At 41.8% G+C, this 16,128-nt stretch overlaps 1 protein-coding gene across 1 annotated transcript in view; it reads right to left on the bottom strand.

The window, feature by feature from the left end:
• Nucleotides 1-16,128, bottom strand: part of MEIOC (meiosis specific with coiled-coil domain) — an 85,538-nt gene that overhangs the window by 38,775 nt on the left and 30,635 nt on the right. Inside the window, exons 4-5 of the mRNA XM_040438433.1 lie at nucleotides 11,937-13,542; nucleotides 11,292-11,426 (exon numbers count right to left, since the gene is read on the bottom strand). Of these exons, the coding sequence (XP_040294367.1) occupies nucleotides 11,292-11,426; nucleotides 11,937-13,542 (1,741 nt within the window). The remainder of the gene's footprint in view (nucleotides 1-11,291; nucleotides 11,427-11,936; nucleotides 13,543-16,128) is intronic.

The raw sequence follows: 16,128 nt of genomic DNA on the forward strand, positions 1-16,128 counted from the left end.
CGGATCCGGCCTTGCGGCAAGTGTTCCGGATTTTTGGCCGGAGCAAAAAGCGCAGCATGCTGCGGTATTTTCTCCGGCCAACAAACGTTCCGTACCGGAACTGAAGACATCCTGATGCATCCTGAACGGATTACTCTCCATTCAGAATGCATTAGGATAATCCTGATCAGGATTCTTCCGGCATAGAGCCCCGACGACGGAACTCTATGCCGGAAGACAATAACGCAGGTGTGAAAGAGCCCTAAACTACTAAGAGGTCATAAACACTTATCTTATTGATAAGAATTTGGCTTAAATAAGGACTGAGCTATAATGAGTGTTTATAATGTCAGAGAGCAGAGATAAGGAGCCCTAGCTCCCCAGATGGCGAAAAAGACAGAAAATCCACAGCCTGATACTACTGAATCTCAGCTATGTACACAAAAAAGGACTCCATATTTTTAATAAAGACCAATTGAAAAAATTATTTTTAGCTCAAATTGCAATAATAAAATAAAAAAAATCCCCCCCAAAGGTGTACATAAATGGTCCCTCAGTCTGGTTCAGTAGACTACACAATCAGAAGACAGTTACTGACTCCCTCCACAAGGAGGTTAAGCCAGAAAAGGTCATTGCTAAAGAAGCTGGCTATTCACAGGGTGCTGTATCCAAGCATATTAGGGATCGACCGATATTGATTTTTTTAGGGCCGATACCGATACAGATAATTTGTGAACTTTCAGGCCGATAGCCGATAATTTATACCGATATTCTGGGAATTTTCATTTTTGAGAAAAAAAAAAAAATCCTACACAAATCTGCTGAAAATTAATATGTTTATTGTTAATGTGTATTTTTTTGGTTTATTATTAATGTGTATTTTTTTTTATAAATCTTTTCATTTTTTTTTACTAACTTTTAGCCCCCTTAGGGACTAGAACCCTTGTCCTATTCCCCCTGATAGATCTCTATCAGGGTGAATAGGAGCTCACACTGTCCCTGCTGCTCTGTGCTTTGTGCACACAGCAGCATGGAGCTGAACATGGCAGCCAGGGCTTCAATAGCGTCCTGGCTGCCATGGTAACCGATCGGAGCCCCAGGCTTACACTGCTGGGGCTCCGATCGGAGGAGGAGGGGATCCTGTGGCCACTGCCACCAATGAGTAATAGGGGGGGGGGGGGGGGGCGCACTGCGCCACCAATGTTTTTACTATTGGCCGGGATTGGGATGGGGGTGGGGGGCGCACTGCGCCACCAATGATTAATACTGCGGGGATTGGGGGGGGTGCACTGCGCCACCAATGAAGATAAGTCTCTCATTCATATACAGGAGGCGGGAGCTGGCTGCAGAATCACATAGCCGGCTCCCGGCCTCTATGAGCGGTAGCTGCGATCCGCGGCACCTGAGGAGTTAACTACCGCGGATCGCAGCTATCGCTCATAGAGGTCGGGAGCCGGCTATGTGATTCTGCAGCCAGCTCCCGCCTCCTGTATATGAATGAATGAGAGACTTCTCTTCATTGGTGGAGCGGTGGCCACAGCCCCTCCCCTCCTCTTATGTTCTCTCCTCTCATTGGCGGCAACGGCAGCAGCAGCACAAGGGGAGGGAGACACTGCTTCCTTCTCCCCTGTGCTGCGGAGGGAACACAGAGCGTTCTGTGTTCCCTATATGTTATCGGTATATCGGCAAAATAGATGCCGATAACGTTCAAAATCCTCAATATCGGCCAAACCGATAATCGGTCGATCCCTAAAGCATATAACTGGAAAGTTGAGTGGAAGGAAAAAGTGTGGTCGAAAAAGGTGCCCCACAACAGGGATATTCGCAGCCTTGAAAGGATTGTCAAGAAAAGGCCAGTGAGTCAAGAGCCACCACACACAGAAATATCCAGGAAATGGGCTACAACTTACATAGAAACATAGAAAGTGTCAGCAGATAAGAACCATTTGGCCCATCTAGTCTGCCCAATATACTGAATACTATGACTAGCCCCTGGCCCCATCTTATATGAAGGATGGCCTTCTGCCTATCCCAGGCATGCTTAAACTCCTTCACTGTATTTGCAGCTATCACTTCTGCAGGAAGGCTATTCCATGCATCCACTACTCTCTCAGTAAAGTAATACTTCCTGATATTACTTTTAAACCTTTGCCCCTCTAATTTAAAACTATGTCCTCTTGTAGCAGTTTTTCTTCTTTTAAATATTCTCTCCTCTTTTACCTTGTTGATTCCCTTTATGTATTTAAAAGTTTCTATTATATCCCCTCTGTCTCGTCTTTCTTCCAAGCTATACATGTTAAGGCCCTTTAATCTTTCCTGGTAAGTTTTATCCTGCAATCCATGTACTAGTTTAGTAGCTCTTCTCTGTACTCTCTCCAAAGTATCAATATCCTTCTGAGATATGGTCTCCAGTACTAAGCACAATACTCCAAATGAGGTCTCACTAGTGCTCTGTAGAGCAGCATGAGCACCTCCCTCTTTCTACTGGTAATGCCTCTCCCTATACACCCAAGCATTCTGCTAGCATTTCCTGCTGCTCTATGACATTGTCTGCCTATCTTTAAGTCTTCTGAAATAATGACCCCCTGAATCCCTTTCCTTAGATACTGAGGTAAGGACTGTATCACTGATTTTATATTCTGCTCTTGGGTTTCTACGCCCCAGGTGCCTTATCTTGCACTTATCAACATTAAATTTTAGTTGCCAGATTTTTGACCATTCCTCTAGTTTTCCTAAATCCTTTTCCATTTGTTGTATCACTCCAGGAACATCAACCCTGTTACAAATCTTTGTGTCAGGGGGGAGGGGGGGGGGGGGGCTACCAAATTATTTACCGGACAGAAAAAGTCGCAAAAAATTGCCGACCCACAAGGAGCCTAAACTGTCACAAAAAAATTAGTACAAAAATCTTTGCGTAATAAAAATAAATAAACTTTATTAACAGTGTAAAATTACATACATGATGGTAAAAGAGGCAGCACAAAGGTGGAGCACAAAGGAGAGGAATAGGACCCAAGGAGGGGCTGGGAGGTCTGCACACCATAAATCGGGGAAAATTATAATTGTACTCAAATGCTGGCTTTACCAAGAAACCTCAGAACAATAAGCCCCAAACAAAAAAAGATGGAGGCAAATGTGAGGATGAGCAAACTTGGTGATGGAAAAGAAAAAAGGTTAAGCATACCCTGAGTGGTGTGTCGATCTCTCAGCCACCTCCTAAACCCAACGCCGTTTCGCCAGTGATCTGGCTTCTTTTCCATCACCAAGTTTGTTCATCCTCACAATAAGCCTCCATCTTTTTTTGTTTGGGGCTTATTGTTCTGAGGTTTCTTGGTGACCAGCATTTGAGTACAATTAGAATTTTCCCTGATTTCTGGTGTGCTGACCTCCCAGCCCCTCCTTGGGTCCTATTCCTCTCCTTTGTGCTGCCTCTTTTACGATCATGTATGTAATTTTACACTGTTAATAAAGTTTATTTATGTTTATTACGCGAAGATTTTTGTGCTAATTTTCTTGTGACAAATCTTTGTGTCATCAGCAAAAATACACACCTTACCATCGAGGCCTTCTGCAATTTCGCTGATAACGATATTAAACAATATGGGTCCCAGAACCGATCACTGAGGTACCCCACTGGTAACAAGACCATGGTCCGAATATACTCCATTGACTACAACCCTCTGTTGTCTGTCCCTCAGCCACTGCCTAATCCATTCAACAATATGGGAGTCCCAGCCCAAAGACTCTAATTTATTCATTAGCCTTCTATGTGGGACAGTATCAAAAGCCTTACTAAAGTCTAGATAAGCCATGTCTACTGCACCTCCGCCATCTATTCTTTTAGTCACCCAATCAAAAAAAATCAATAAGATTAGTTTGACTTGATCTCCCTGAAGTAAACCCATGCCGTTTCTCATCTTTCAATCCATGGAATTTTAGATGTTCCACAATCCTCTCCTTAAGTATGGTTTCCATCAATTTCCCAACTATTGATGTCAGGCTTACTGGCCTATAGTTGCCCGATTCCTCCCTACTACCTTTCTTGTGAATGGGCACAATATTTGCTAATTTCCAATCTTCTGGGACGACTCCTGTTACCAGTGATTGGTTAAATAAATCTGTTAATGGTTTTGCTAGTTCACCGCTAAGCTCTTTTAATAGCTTTGGGTGTATCCCATCAGGCCCCTGCGACTTATTTGTATTAATTTTAGACAGAGGAAGACTTAGAACCTCTTCCTCTGTACAGACACATGCATCAAAAGATTTATTAGTCTTCCTTCCTGAGGTCCTTTTCCTTAATTTTCCTATTTAAAAACTGAACAGAAGTATTCATTGAGGCAGTCAGCTAGTTCTTTATCTTCTTCCAAATACCTTCCTTCTTTTGTTTTTAATTTGTTAATTCCTCGTTTTAGTTTCCTTTTTTCATTCATGTATCTGAAGAATGTCTTATCGCCTTTTTTCACTGACCGAGCTAATTTCTCTTCTGCCTGTGCTTTAGAAGCTCTTATAACTTGTTTGGCCTCTCGCTGCCTAATCTTATAAATTTGCCTGTCATCCTCATTATTTTTTTTTTTTTATAATACACTTCTGCTGAGTACCACAGTGGTCTCTTCCTTTTTTTTGCTTTTACTGACAAGCCTAATGCAATTATCTGTTGCCACTTTTAAGTAGTCCCATTTCTCCTGGACTCCATTGAAACTGTTCCAATCTGATAGGGACTCGTATACCACTAATCTAATTTTAGAAAAGTCGGTTTTTCTAAAATCTAAAACTTTTGTTTTTGTGTGCTGTGACTCAGTCACTGTACTTATAGTAAACCACACGGACTGGTGATCACTAGATTCCAAGCTTTCCCCTACAGTAATATCAGATACCAAATTCCCATTTGTGAATACTAAATCTAAAATTGCCTCCTTCTGGGTTGGCTCCTTAACCACCTCCGGACCGCCGAACGCAGCGACGCGTCCTGGAGGTGGTTGATTCATTCCTCCTGGACGCATATACGCGTCCTCTCGCGAGACACGAGATTTCCTGTAAACGCGCGCACACAGGATCGGAAGGTAAGCGAGTGGATCTCCAGCCTGCCAGCGGTGATCTTTCGCTGGCAGGCTGGAGATGCGATTTTTTTAACCCCTAACAGGTATATTAGACGCTGTTTTGATAAAAGCGTCTAATATACCTGCTACCTGGTCCTCTGGTGGTCCCCTTTGCTTGGATCGACCACCAGAGGACACAGGCAGCTCAGTAATATGTAGCACCAAACACCACTACACTACACCCCCCCCTGTCACTTATTAACCCCTGATCACCCCATATAGACTCCCTGATCACCCCCCTGTCATTGATCACCCCCCTGTAAGGCTCCATTCAGACGTCCGTATGATTTTTACGGATCGGATCCGCAAAACACATACGGACATCTGAATGGAGCCTTACAGGGGGGTGATCAATGACAGGGGGGGTGATCACCCCATATAGACTCCATGATCACCCCCCTGTCATTGATCACCCCCGTGTCATTGATCACCCCCGTGTCAGGGTCCATTCAGACATTTTTTTGGCCCAAGTTATTTTTTTTTTTTTTCTTATTCCACTTTTTTTCTCATATTCCACTAACTTGTGTCAAAAAATAAAATCTCACATGAACTCACCATACCCCTCACGGAATCCAAATGCGTAAATTTTTTTAGACATTTATATTCCAGACTTCTCACGCTTTAGGGCCCCTAGAATGCCAGGGCAGTATAAATACCCCACATGTGACCCCATTTTGGAAAGACGACACCCCAAGGTATTCTGTGAGGGGCATATTGAGTCCATGAAAGATTTAAATTTTTGTCCCAAGTTAGCGGAAAGGGAGACTTTGTGAAAAAAAAAAAAAAAAAATCAATTTCAGCTAACTTGTGCCAAAAAAAAAAAAAAAATTCTATGAACTCACCATGCCCCTCATTGAATACCTTGGGGTGTCTTCTTTCCAAAATGGGGTCACATGTGGGGTATTTATACTGCCCTGGCATTTTAGGGGCCCTAAAGCGTGAGAAGTCTGGGATCCAAATGTCTAAAAATGCCCTCATAAAAGGAATGTGGGCCCCTTTGCACATCTAGGCTGCAAAAAAGTGGGGTGTCATTTTACATATACCCATGCTGGGTGAGATAATATCTTGGTCAAATGTCAACTTTGTATAAAAAAATGGGAAAAGTTGTCTTTGCCGAGATATTTCTCTCACCCAGCATGAGTATATGTAAAAAGACACCCCAAAACACATTGCCCAATTTCTCCTAAATACGGCGATACCACGTGTGACACTTTTTTGCAGCCTAGGTGGGCAAAGGGGCCCACATTCCAAAGAGCACCTTTAGGATTTCACAGGTCATTTACCTACTTACCACATATTAGGGCCCCTAGAATGCCAGGGCAGTATAACTACCCCACAAGTGACCCCATTTTGGAAAAAAGACACCCCAAGGTATTCCGTGAGGGGCATGGCGAGTTCCTAGAATTTTTTATTTTTTGTCACAAGTTAGCGGAAAATGATGATTTTTTTTTTTCTTACAAAGTCTCATATTCCACTAACTTGTGACAAAAAATAAAAACTTCCATGAACTCACTATGCCCATCACGAAATACCTTGGGGTGTCTTCTTTCCAAAATGGGGTCACTTGTGGGGTAGTTATACTGCCCTGGCATTTTAGGGGCCCGAATGCGTGAGAAGTGGTTTGAAATCAAAATCTGTAAAAAATGGCCGGTGAAATCCGAAAGGTGCTCTTTGGAATGTGGGCCCCTTTGCCCACCTAGGCTGCAATAAAAGTGTCACACATCTAGTATCACCGTACTCAGGAGAAGTTGGGCAATGTGTTTTGGGGTGTCATTTTACATATACCCATGCTGGGTGAGATAAATATCTTGGTCAAATGCCAACTTTGTATAAAAAAAAAAAATGGGAAAAGTTGTCTTTTGCCAAGATATTTCTCTCACCCAGCATGGGTATATGTAAAATGACACCCCAAAACACATTGCCCAACTTCTCCTGAGTACGGCGATACCACATGTGTGACACTTTTTTGCAGCCTAGTTGGGCAAAGGGGCCCACATTCCAAAGAGCACCTTTCGGATTTTACCGGCCATTTTTTACAGATTTTGATTTCAAACTACTTCGCACGCATTTGGGCCCCTAAAATGCCAGGGCAGTATAACTACCCCACAAGTGACCCCATTTTGGAAAGAAGACACCCCAAGGTATTTCATGATGGGCATAGTGAGTTCATGGAAGTTTTTATTTTTTGTCACAAGTTAGTGGAATATGAGACTTTGTAAGAAAAAAAACCAACCCATCATTTTCCGCTAACTTGTGACAAAAAATAAAAAGTTGAACTCACTATGCCCATCAGCGAATACCTTAGGGTGTCTACTTTCCGAAATGGGGTCATTTGTGGGGTGTTTGTACTGTCTGGCCATTGTAGAACCTCAGGAAACATGACAGGTGCTCAGAAAGTCAGAGCTGCTTAAAAAAGCGGAAATTCACATTTTTGTACCATAGTTTGTAAACGCTATAACTTTTACCCAAACCATTTTTTTTTACCCAAACATTTTTTTTTTTTATCAAAGACCTGTAGAACAATAAATGTAGAATAAAATTTATATATGGATGTCGTTTTTTTTTTGCAAAATTTTTCAACTGAAAGTGAAAAATGTCATTTTTTTTGCAAAAAAATCGTTAAATTTCGATTAATAACAAAAAAAGTAAAAATGTCAGCAGCAATGAAATACCACCAAATGAAAGCTCTATTAGTGAGAAGAAAAGGAGGTAAAATTCATTTGGGTGGCAAGTTGCATGACCGAGCAATAAACGGTTAAAGTAGTGTAGGTCAGGAGTGTAAAAAGTGGCCTGGTCATTAAGGGTGTTTAAGCTAGGGGGGCTGAGGTGGTTAACTACTTGCTGTAGAGATAATCCCAGTAGGGAATTTAGAATATCTGCACTCCTGGCAGAACTAGCTATTTTGGTTTTCCAGTTTACATCAGGAAGATTAAAGTCTCCCATAATGATAACTTCCCCTTTCAATGTCATTTTAGCTATTTCCTCAACTAGTAGATCATCCAATTCTTTGACTTGGCTAGGTGGTCTATATATCACACCTACACGAGTTACCTTATGATTATCAAGCTGCAAGGTAACCCAAACTGACTATAAATTGGTCTCGCTAACTTGTATTAAATTAGATTTTACGCTATCTTTCACATACAGGGCCACCCCTTTCCCTTTCTTGCCTTTTCTGTCTTTCCTATATAGAGAGAACCCTGGTATTGTTATATCCCAGTCATTACTCCCATGGAACCATGTCTCAGTAACAGCCACTAAATCTATATTCTCAGATGCCATTATAGACTCAAGTTCATTGATCTTATTCCCTAAACTGTGATCATTTGTAGACAAGACTCTGAGCTTGTTATTTTTTAACCTCTGTGCTACTGGCATCTTCTGGCATTGTTCCGGGGGGCAGTCGGACTGCTGGATTATCACCCTTTTGCCCCCCTTTCCTAGTTTAAATGCTCCTTAGCAAATACTTGGAACTGTTCACTGAGGACATTCGTTCTCTTGAGAGAAAGATGCAAACCATCTTTCTTGAACAGTTCTTTTCCATTCCAAGAGCTAACATGAGACACAAAGCCAAACCCTTGGTTCAGACACCATTCACCAAGCCATACATTGAATTCCTTAATGCGCATCTTCCTGTCATGCTGAAGGTTATGAACAAAAAAATGCAGAGAATGAAACAGTTGAAGCAACCTCCCATATAGCATTTCCAAGTGTGTAAAAAGCTTCCTTCACCTATGAAACCACATTGCAAGCCAGATCATTTGTCCCAAGATGGACAATAACATACACCTCCCTTTCCTGCTTTGCTTGCCTAACAATATTAAGGATATATCGTCTATCCCTGCTAGCGGTAGCACCAGGGAGACATCTCACAAAACCATTTTCCTCAAACTTCACACCACTTATGATAGAATTGCCCACCAACAGCTGCTTACTATCAGTCCTCACCTTCTCCTTTTTGTCTTTGGCTGCAGTCTTGCATACTTTAGGCAAGGGAGATGATTGTTCCTCACCCACTGTGCCTGAGCCATCCTCCATGTTTCTCTTGCGCTCTGAAAGTGCTGCAAATGAATTATGGAGAGCCACAGACTGTGGGACTTGTCTTCTATCCACAACTCTCAGTCTACCAGAACCAGCAGTAACCCATCTTTCATTTCTAGGGGGCCTCTGTGGCAGTGGCATTGCAACATTCCCAGCTTAGGTTTGTTTAACAGTTAATTTACAAATCTCAGATTTCAAAAATGCAATTTCCTGCTGCATTATGGAGAGCTGTCTACAGATCAGACAGTGTCCAAACCTGCGTAGAGTGAAACCTGAAATAAAAGCACAACAATTCCTGCACAGAACCAGGTCTGCCATTTTAAAGAGAGGAAAGATTTTAAACAAACAAATCTTACTTTTTTAGATTGTATCCACCTCCAGATTACCTCCCGAGTATCTCCTGAATATCTCCAATGCACTTAAACACTAAAATAAATAAATGCTTGAAATTGATCACTCTGTGTGTAATGAATCTATAGAATGAGTTTCACTTTTTGAATTAAATTAACAAAATAAATAAAGTTTTCGATGATATTCTAATTTATTGAGATGCACTTGTAGATGCTGTGTGTAACAGTGGCTACTGTGCGCCGCTGTTCCCCTGCTTACCGCCGCAATCCCGGGCGCCGTGTTCAGCGGTGATCTGCTGCTAGTGCTTCCCCATTCACCCCTGCAGTCCTGAGCTCTGTCTTTGTGGATGCTGTTTGTTCTGGAATCCGCTCGTTTCCTTTCAGCCCTGTCCACAGCATGCTTGCTGCTTGTTCACTGCAGCACTTCCTTAAGGGTGGCGCGCATCACTTCCGGTGCTTTAAGGGTTAGATCATGTGCCTCGCTGACCAATCCTAGCCCTCCTGCACATATATAAAAGTGTCTCAGCCCCCTTCCTAGATGCCTCAGTGTCAAGGTCCTTGTGTCCTACAAAGATTGCTGATTTCTGTTTGTGTTCCTGATCCGTGCTTGTGTTTCTGGACTCCGCTACCTGTTTGATCCCTGCCTGCTTGCCTTGACTCTCTTGTTGCCGACCCGGATTGCCTGACCTGTGCAGCCTGCCCTGACCTATTGTTTGTTTGACTTCGCCTCTGCCTCATCCTTCGGTCAATGGGTTCACAACCGCTCGTTTGCGACACTGTGGTCACTATTAGACTGCGTGATCGCAGCTAGCAGAGCTTCCGCCGCAATCTTGTGGTGCACTGAGCAGTGCCCATGAGAAGATCATGATGGATGTATCTTTTATGGCGCAGGAAATGGTACCTACTCATGACAGATATATACATCATGGGTTGTTAAGAGGTTAAAGTGGACCTGTCACCACTACTGACATGTTTTTTGTAAATAATTGTATTCCACATTAAAAGACCCTTGTGGAGCACGTATTTTTATGAATTTATGCTATGACTTTCCTCTAGTATTCCTACTAGAGGTTTATAAATGAATTACCAATTGGGTTACCAGTTTGGGGTTCTCTCTACACAGTCTGACAATGCCCACTCAGTGCTGCTAGTGGCAGACTGTGCAGGGACACACTCCCAACTGGTAATGCTCAGTTGGCAATTAAATTACATGAACCCCTACCCCCCCTCCCATCAGCAGCCATTTTATGGACAGGACCTCCGTGTGGACAGCACAAAAGACTTGGCAAACAAGGGGTCACGCCTTATGAAATATAGAAAATGGAGCAGAATATCATTAAAGGCTAAATTAGTAAGTGCCACATAGACATCTTACAAACACACTGGTCAACAGAGGCCAGAGAGTAGCCAACCCCTTAGCAACATTGGTTTCATACACATACCTGCGCGTGTGCTTCCAAAATTATTTGTTTTCTTCCATTGGCTGATACTTTATAGGCAGAAGGACTCCAATCTGACCACAGCAACTACTAATGCTATCTGATAAGCTAAGTTAATGATTTGACTTAAAACACATTAAACAAGTAGACTTATTACAAACATACTGAAGTGGAAAGTAGACAAGTAATAGTTATGGTTCTATTTTTGTAAGATAAATGGGAAAATTTAACGTAAAATAGAGCTTGTCTAACTGCTTACCCCTAGCCGTAATAAAAATGAGGGTCCCCGAGTGCCCTGTGTGAAGTGAGTGGTGGTGCATATGTGTGACCAGTGCTCCATTCACTTCTATGGCACACCCAGAGATAGGGCCTTATACATTGCTTACTCTGGCTTGTTCGCGTAAATGTTCCACTATCAAACGGTCAACTCTTGAGGGGTTGGCAGGCAGCCTTGGGACAGACGCATTGTTCGTGCTGGAAACCTTCTTACCAGGATAATGTTTCAGAAGAAGAGATTCTGCCTGAAGCCGATAAATACATCACTATAATTACTACACTGGAAAACGCATCACAGCTCACAATACAAACCAATTTACAACATTAGCCACAGGCATTACTGAAATCAGCAGATGACTATAGACACCCATGATAATAGATGTATAACAAAAACATGCCACATGCTACTTGTTCTTCTACATAGATACATAGCAACTGTAATCTAATGGCCAAGTGCTATTATATGTAGATCACCGTCAGCAGTTGTCTATATTAAAGAAAACACAAATTGGAAAGGAGAAGTCCCAGCAGTCATGCCCACATGTCAAACATTTACAGTAAATCCACATGCCATACATTTTTCTCATAAGAAAATATATCTCTATGTATATATAAAAATATAAATGTAAAGCTAAAAAAGGGTTTGTATAGCCCACAAATATCTCTTTGCAAGTAACTGAAAAGTACATAATGTACAAATATTTCAATCGGATTGCTTTATATTCGAACCTATATGGCACTGTCCTTGCACATACCTTTTTCCTTTCCTTTTCGAGGGCTCTACACTGGTCGTAAGATTCCTCCAGACGAAGGTGGAGTTCATTTGCAGGTATACTTCTAGGCTTAACTGATCTCTGAGAGCTTAACATAGCAGCCAAGCCTTGAAAGCAGGCATCACCGTGCAAGAGGTCATTGATCTGTGGCCATACTTGGCTCTGATTTTCATAGGAATATGGATCATAGCTGTCTATCACTGGGTGGATGCCATTACCCAAGTTATTAGAAAGGGGTGACCTGAAGTTACTGGGAGAGAGCACACTGAAGTTGCTACCCATGTCACCCATCATCAGTCCATTGGGTAAATACATATTCTGTGGATGAGTTAGTTTGCTGCTGTTTAGGGACTTATTATCAGCATTTACATTTCTTATATTACTATATCCATGAGCACTGCTAAATAACTCCTTGTAGTTTTGGACCATGCTTTCAAGATTTTTATCCTGGACACTAAATTGCATGTTCTGCTTCTGCTGTGGAATGGCATTGTACAAGCTTGCCACATTATCATAGATACCATTTAAAGTCTTCAGCCTTTTTTCAGCCACAGACTCGAACCTAAGTTCCTCTGAAATTCTGTCACAACCTTCAAGTGTCTTGTCAGCACTACTATAACCATAATCTAAGGATGAATATGTGCGATTTTCATTATGAATTTTTGGAGCATTGGCAGCAGGCATGAGTGGAGAACATGAATTTGAAAAGCTGGAGACAGTTGCAGGATTTTTCTGAGAAGTTGAGAAAAGAATACCTGACTTCACCTGTTTGTTATAATTGTTTTGAGAGTTTCTCTCCATTTGGCCGTATGTCCATGGTAACTTGTCTGAGCTATTGCTGGGCATAATGCTGGAAGACTTTAAGTCTGAATTTTGATGTTCCTGAATGGATGTGAGCTTTTGAAAATGATCAGTAAAAGCTATATTGTTACCACGCAGTGTTTTCATTCCAAAATCTGGCTTGTGATCATAGTCCAGCACATATGTGGGATCTTTCAGGAAAGATCTATCTGATACCAGGCGTGTTGTCTTCGGGACGGTAAATGTTTCGTCCAAAATAAGATTGTCAAATGTTTGGCAATTCTGTTTTGCTTGGAATAAGTTACTGTATGTATCTGCATCTAAGACAGATGATTCAGATGATAAATTAAGGCAATTTTTAATATCCTGAAAGTCAACAGTGCTTTTATTGTGCATGGTTTTACCATGATTGCTCATATCAAACCTACCAAGATCTTCTTCAAAGTTATACTTATTTAATGGTGAAACAAATGCATCTTTCATCTGAAAGGAGGCTTTTGGTTTTTCAGATGAAATGAAGTCATTGAGATGATAGTACTCATGTGGATTTATTTTGACATTTACATTATAACTGCGCGGAATTTCGGTCTGACACTGATATGGCCAATGTTCATCTGGTTTTAAATAATCCGTCTCATATACTCCCTCCTCAGGCTCTGTGCCATATAAACGCTGTTGGAGACTGATCAGATCCTCAGATTGTTTAAGGTCTGGAAGTAGGTCCGTGTGATCAGATAGTCTACTTATATTATATGGCCATGCAGATTTCAGAATAGAAGAGCAAAACCTAGTAACAAAACAAAATCAAATGAGATGGCTTGCTACTTTCCCCTCATAGTTAGGGTGTGTTCACATCACATTGTAGCCCTGTGCTTTCCGTTGGGGATAAACAGATTTATTAATTATAATTAAACAAATGGAGGTCTACCGTGTTATTCTGTCTGGCAAAAAAGACTGAAATTAACTGAAAGTAGGTTAAACTGAGTCCAAAGTGTAATCCTCTGAACTCCATGTCCATTTAGGTGAGTGGATCTGATGAGGTATACAGTATTAAGTGTTTTCGGTATTCAAATGTATACTCCCTATGTTTAGCGGAGGACTAAACATGATATGATTACACCCGTAGACACAGAATATAATTGTCATTTCTAGCACCCAAGAGTGCATACAAGTGTTAAACAGTGAGCAGAGAACCTGCTTTCAGCTTAATCCCTTAAGGACTCAGCCCTATTTCACCTTAAGGATTTGGCCATTTTTTGCAAATCTGACCAGTGTCACTTTAAGTGCTGATAACTTTAAAACGCTTTGACTTATCCAGGCCATTCTGAGATTGTTTTTTCGTCACATATTGTACTTCCTGACACTGGTAAAAGTAAAAAAATATATATTTTTATTTATAAAAAAAAATACAAAATTTACCAATTTTTTTTAAAAAATTGCAAATTTCCAAGTTTCAATTTCTCTACTATAATACATAGTAATACCTCCAAAAATAGTTATTACTTTATATTCCCCATATGTCTACTTCATGTTTGGATAATTTTGGGAATGGTATTTTATTTTTTGGGGATGTTACAAGGCTTAGAAGTTTAGAAGCAAATCTTGAAATTTTTCAAAAACCCAATTTTTAGGGACCAGATCAGGTCTGAAGTCACTTTGCGAGGCTTACATAATAGAAACTAGGGATCGACCGATATTGATTTTTTAGGGCCGATGCCGATAATTTGTGAACTTTCAGGCCGATAGCCGATAATTTATATCGATATTATGGGAATTTTCATTTTTGAGGAAAAAAAAAAATTCCTACACAAATCTGCTGAAAATTAATATGTTTATTGTTAATGTGTATTTTTTTGTTTATTGTTAATGTGTATTTTTTTTTATAAGTCTTTTTCATTTATACTTAATATTTTTGTGTTTTTTTTTTTTACTAACTTTTAGCCTCCTTAGGGACTAGAACCCTTGTCCTATTCCCCCTGATAGATCTCTATCAGGGTGAATAGGATCTCACACTGTCCCTGCTGCTCTGTGCTTTGTGCACACAGCAGCATGGAGCTTACCATGGCAGCCAGGGCTTCAATAGCGTCCTGGATGCCATGGTAACCGATCGGAGCCCCAGGATTACACAGCTGGGGCTCCGATCGGAGGAGCAGGGGAGAGGGGATCCTGTGGCCACTGCCACCAATGAGTAATGGTGGGGGGGGGGCGCACTGCGCCACCAATGTTTTTACTATTGGCCGGGATTGGGGCGGGGGCACACTGCGCCACCAATGATTAATACTGGGGTGCTTGGGGGGGGGGGGGGGTGTGCACTGCGCCACCAATGAAGAGAAGTCTCTCAATCATTCACATACAGGAGGCGGGAGCTGGCTGCAGAATCACATAGCCGGCTCCCGACCTCTATGAGCGGTAGCTGCGATCCGCGGCACCTGAGGAGTTAACTACCGCGGATCGCAGCTATCGCTCATAGAGGTCGGGAGCCGGCTATGTGATTCTGCAGCCAGCTCCCGCCTCCTGTATATGAATGAAAGGCTTATCTTCATTGGTGGCGCAGCGGCCACAGCCCCTCCCCTCCTCTTGTCTTCTCTTCTGTCATTGGCGGCAGCAGCACAGGGGGAGGAGACACGGCTTCCTTCTCCCCTGTGCTGCGGAGGGAACACAGAACGCGCTGAGAGCAGCGCGTTCTGTGTTCCCCATACGTTATCGGTATATCGGCAAAATAGATGCCGATAACGTTCAAAATCCTCAATATCGGCCGATAATATCGGCTAAACCGATAATCGGTCGATCCCTAATAGAAACCACCCAAAGATTACCCCATTCTATAAACTACACCCCTCAAGGTATTCAAAACTGATTTTACAAACTTTGTTAACCCTTTAGGTGTTCCACAAGAATTAATTGAAAATAGAGATACAATTTCAGAATTTAACTTTTTTGGCAGATTTTCCATTTTAATAATTTTTTTCCAGTTACAAAGCAAGGGTTAACAGCCAAACCAAACTCAATATTTATGGCCCTGATTCTGTAGTTTACAGAAACACCCCATATGTGGTCGTAAATCGCTGTACGGGCACACGCCATGGCGCAGAAGGAAAGGAATGCCATACGGTTTTTGGAAGGCAGGTTTTGCTGGACTGGTTTTTTTGACACCATGTCGCATTTAAAGCCCCCCTGATGCACCCCTAGAGTAGAAACTCCAAAAAAGTGGCCCCATTTTAGAAACTACGGGATAGGGTGGCAGTATTGTTGGTACTAGTTTAGGGTATATATGATTTTTAGTTGGTCTATATTACACTTTTTGTGAGGCAAGATAACAAGAAATAGCTGTTTTGGCACCCTTTTTATTTTTTGTTATTTACAACATTCATCT

Source organism: Bufo bufo, chromosome 6 (assembly GCF_905171765.1).
Source record: "Bufo bufo chromosome 6, aBufBuf1.1, whole genome shotgun sequence".
Classification (NCBI taxonomy): domain Eukaryota; kingdom Metazoa; phylum Chordata; class Amphibia; order Anura; family Bufonidae; genus Bufo; species Bufo bufo.